General features: G+C 45.5%; 1 protein-coding gene across 1 annotated transcript; it reads left to right on the forward strand.

Moving 5' to 3' along the window:
* Positions 1 to 1194: 1194 nt before the first annotated feature.
* LOC121999288 lies at positions 1195 to 2417 on the forward strand. The gene is made up of 2 exons (XM_042553989.1): positions 1195 to 1440; positions 1587 to 2417. The coding sequence occupies exons 1-2, from the start codon at positions 1195 to 1197 to the stop codon at positions 2415 to 2417; spliced, it is 1077 nt and encodes a 358-aa protein (XP_042409923.1).
* Positions 2418 to 4566: the final 2149 nt, after the last annotated feature.

Genomic DNA, 4566 nt, shown 5'->3' on the forward strand with positions numbered 1-4566 from the left:
CGCATGTGATTGTGTATTGTTGCATTTGATTGAGCTATGTATGCTGCATATGGATGCCATGTCGCATACATGTCATTTACTTTACATATATTTGCAGTCGTATATGTATTGCACAGGTGTCGGGAGTATGTTGTTGACTCGGTGGGTTTACGGATCATGGTAGCAGGGTATTGGTTCTGTTCGGGTATGTACATTTATGTTATGTGCATTTATTATGTCAGGTATGTTCATGCACAGTTATTTTATCAGATATGGATAGATGAGTTATGTTATGATAGCATATTCTTATTCTTTACTTAGGGAGACTGTATTCTTTGATTCCTATCTCATTATGTAGACCATGCTTTATCTAGTCTGTACCCGCTGAGTTCCCTGTACTCACTACCCCGTCTATATTATGTTGGTTTCAGGCAGTAGGTAGATGATATGGAGATGCTTGGAGTATGTTGCTGGCCGGTCCCCTTTCCCACGTCATATCCGAGGACCCTTATCGGTTTTGTTTCTCTTTTCCTACACTTCATATTTGTTGGGTTTAGAGTTGTGAGAACGAATTGTGTTTTTGATACGTGTATTGTGGACTTGTATCTGCGATGTGTTTCGTGGACTTTTGTATTTGTGGGTTTCCTCTTCGCCTTTCCGTTGTGTTTTGATATGGCCGTGTGGGCTACATATTAGTCGTATGCTTGTTTTCATTTTTTTTATCCAGCCGTGTAGGCTGTGGATTTTAACTGCGTGGTTGTGTTTCTTTTGTGCACATATATTCCAGCCGCTTGTGGCTGATGTATTTTGCTTGTATGTAAGGTTCAGATTGTCACCGATACAGGGGAGATGCTGCCGAAATTTTTCGGTAGAGACTCACCCGGGGCGTGACAATTTAGTGGTATCAGAGCGAGGTTTACGGGGCCTATTTCTGTTCGTGTTTTGAATTTTTGGAGGTTTTCGTTATTTTGTGTTTTGGATTTTGAGGTTACGATGTCGATTTCTCGAATCTTGGATTTCCGAGGATTGCGAGATTTATGAGTTTTACGAGGACTACGAAGTTACGAGGTTTTACACTTGGGATTCGTATTTTTCCGGTGTGACTGTTCGGATATTGGGACCAGGCAGCGGCAGGATATCTCCAAGCTATAGGATGTAAGTTAAATTACTGTTGTATTATATTGTTGTAGTCTTACCTTGTTGTTCATACTAGGAATGAAGCGCGGAGATACGACCCCTCGTCCGCGTCGTGGTCCGGGGCGACCACGGAAGCAGCCTATCGAGTCAGTGGAGGCCGAGCCAGCGGAGTACGAGGCGCATTCTGTTAGGGATCCTACAGAGGTCGAGATTGATAGTAGTAGGCAGACTCCTCAGGTTCCTATGAGAGATCCGGGTTTTCAGCCTCAGGTGGTTTCTCCTATATTACCCCCAGTTATCCCCACTCCGGTTGCTACTCCTTGGGTGAGGGATAGAGCACGTATTCCACTATTGGCTCGGTCGGTGAAGGACCGATTTACTCTATTTCATGGGTTCCCGACTCGACTGTTGCTCGATCTTGGCTGGGGAATGTGGAGGATACTTTTGAGTATTTAACGTGTACTGAGGAGGAAAAAGCTGAATTAGCCGCGTACCACCTACGGGATCAGGCTGTTACTTGGTGGAAGATGCAGAAGACACTTTTCGGAGATCGGAGTATTACCTGGACTTTATTCCGAGATGCATTCGAGAGACAGTATTTCCCAGCTCCTTATCGTATGGCCCGTCGACAGGAATTCTTACATCTGAAGCAGGGGGATAGATCTGTGATGGAATATGATGCAGAATTTAACCGGTTAGCTGAGTATTGCCCTCATTTAGTTGCCCAGGAGAGTGATCGGTTAGATCAGTTCACTCAGGGTCTTGCAGTATATATCCGTATCAGGATGTCTGGCTTCACTCCTAGTACGTACCGGGAGGCGTTGGATAGAGCTTTGATGATTGAGATGACACAACAGCAAATTTCCCTAGAAAAAGGAAAGGATAAGCAAAATGCCCAGGGTACGACTCCAACACAGAAACAACAGAACCAAGGTCAGAAGAAACGGAAGAAATGGCAGGGATCCCGGGCTACTTCAGGGGAGTCCTATCGATCATCAAAGACAGGACGATCATCTGCTGGTTCTTCTAGACCTCCTCAGAAGGACTCTTCGGGTGGACTTAGATGTTTTAGATGTGGTGTTGAGGGCCATGCTAAACCTGACTGCCCATTGAGCCAAGATATATGTTACTACTGCAAGCTTCCGGGGCATGTGAGCCGCGATTGTACTCTGAAGGCTCAGCTGCAGGCTGCCAAGGTTACTGCTCAAGGAAGTCATAATACCCAGACTCGACGGTCGAAGGGACCGCAGAAGACGCAGAGCACTCCACATCAGCAGAGTATACCACCTCCTCAGGCATAGGTATACCATATTCAGGGTCAGCAGTACCCAGTAGTACCGGTGGCTTTGCAGTATTCCTCGACTGTCCCGTCACATCAGATGCATCCGGCACATCAGTATTTTCCGACGCCACCTAGCTCTTGTCCGGTGACCCAGTCTTAGCAGTTAGCTACTACTCCATTAGCCCAGTTTCAGACTGGCACTGAGATGCCGCCGGTATGCACGGAGGCAGGACGGGTTTATGCTATTACTCGAGAGGAGGCACAGCGGGCCGAGGGATCGGTCTTTCGGGGTATGATTACTGTTTATTCTTTTCCTGCTGAATTGTTGATAGATACTGGTAGTTCCCATTCTTTTATTTCTCGGGTATTTCTGAGTAAGATTTATAGATTACCAGTTCGTCGGACTCATATATTAGCGGTATCTTTACCCTCGGGAGAGATACTAAATATCAGTCAGGAGATTAGAGATTGTCCGTTGGATTTCGAGGGTCAGACCCTTGTGGTGGACTTGCAGGTTCTAGATATGTTAGAATTTGACATCATTTTGGGTATGGACTGGTTAGCCAGATATTATGCTACCGTGGATTGCAGCGCGAGAGTGGTTACATTTAGACCTCCGGGTCTACCGTCCTGGGTATTCATGGGTACCAAGGATGAGGGGATTTCTGTCATCTCAGCGATACAAGCTCAGAGATTATTGTCTCAAGGATTCCAGGAGTATTTATTATCTATGATTAAGACCGATCAGGATCATACCCCACAGCTTTCTGACATTCCTATAGTGCGGGAGTAGCCTGACGTATTTCCAGAGGAATTACCCGGCTTGCCCCCTAAAAGGCAAGTAGAGTTCACGATCGAGTTGATTCCGGGGACAACACCGGTGTCTAAAGCTCCGTATCGCATGGCACCTAAGGAGTTGGAGGAGCTAAAAGTACAGTTACAGGAGCTGCTGGATAGAGGGTTTATCCGTCCTAGTGTGTCTCCATGGGGAGCTCCGGTACTCTTTGTGAAGAAAAAGGATGGATCGATGAGATTATGCATCGACTATCGGCAGCTGAATGCAGTGACTGTTAAGAACAAATATCCACTGCCACGTATAGAGGATCTGTTTGATCAGCTCAAGAATACTTGTGTGTATTCAAAGATTGATCTGCGCTCTGGCTATCATCAGCTCAGTGTGAGAGATTCAGATATACAGAAGACAACCTTCCGTACTCGATATGGACACTATGAGTTCTTGGTAATGCCATTTGGGCTTACCAATGCTCCAGCAGTTTTCATGGATCTGATGAATAGGGTATTTCTGGAGTTCTTGGATCAGTTCGTGATTGTGTTCATCGATGACATATTGATATATTCTCGATCCGAAGAAGAACATGGGCGACACCTTCGTATAGTATTAGAGACGCTCCAGCGAGAACGTCTCTATGCAAAATTCAGCAAATGTGCATTCTGGTTATCTTCTGTGGGTTTTCTGGGACATATTGTTTCTAGCAGTGGTATATCCGTGGACCCACAAAAGATAGAGGCTGTTACTAGCTGGGAGCAGCCAAAGTCTGTAGAGGAAATTCGTAGCTTTCTTGGTCTGGCCGGGTATTACCGCCGATTTGTTGAGGGCTTCTCTAGCATAGCTCTGCCGTTGACTCAGTTAACCAGGAAAGGGGTGAAGTTTTGCTGGACAGAGTCTTGCGAGACGAGTTTTTAGGAACTCAAGCGCAGACTCATTTCTGCACCTATACTAGTACTTCCTTCTGGAGATGATGGCTTTGTACTTAATACAGATGCATCATTACAGGGGTTAGGCGCAGTACTCATGCAGCATTGACGGGTAGTTTCTTATGCCTCACGTCAATTGAAAGAGCATGAGAAGAATTATCCAGTGCATGACCTGGAGTTAGCAGCTATTATATATGCGCTGAAAATCTGGAGACATCACCTATACGGGATCACCTTCGAGATATTCACGGATCATAAGAGTCTTAAGTATCTATCTATTTAGAAAGAATTGAACTTAAGACAGAGAAGATGGATGGAATTCTTGAAGGACTATGACTGTACGATCAACTACCACCCAGGAAAAGCTAACGTGGTAGCTGATGCGTTGAGTAGGAAATCCCGAGGAGTTCTTGCCTGTCACTGTGTGATGGTTACAGAACTGGTACAGAAAT

Source organism: Zingiber officinale, chromosome 7A, assembly GCF_018446385.1.
Source record: "Zingiber officinale cultivar Zhangliang chromosome 7A, Zo_v1.1, whole genome shotgun sequence".
Classification (NCBI taxonomy): domain Eukaryota; kingdom Viridiplantae; phylum Streptophyta; class Magnoliopsida; order Zingiberales; family Zingiberaceae; genus Zingiber; species Zingiber officinale.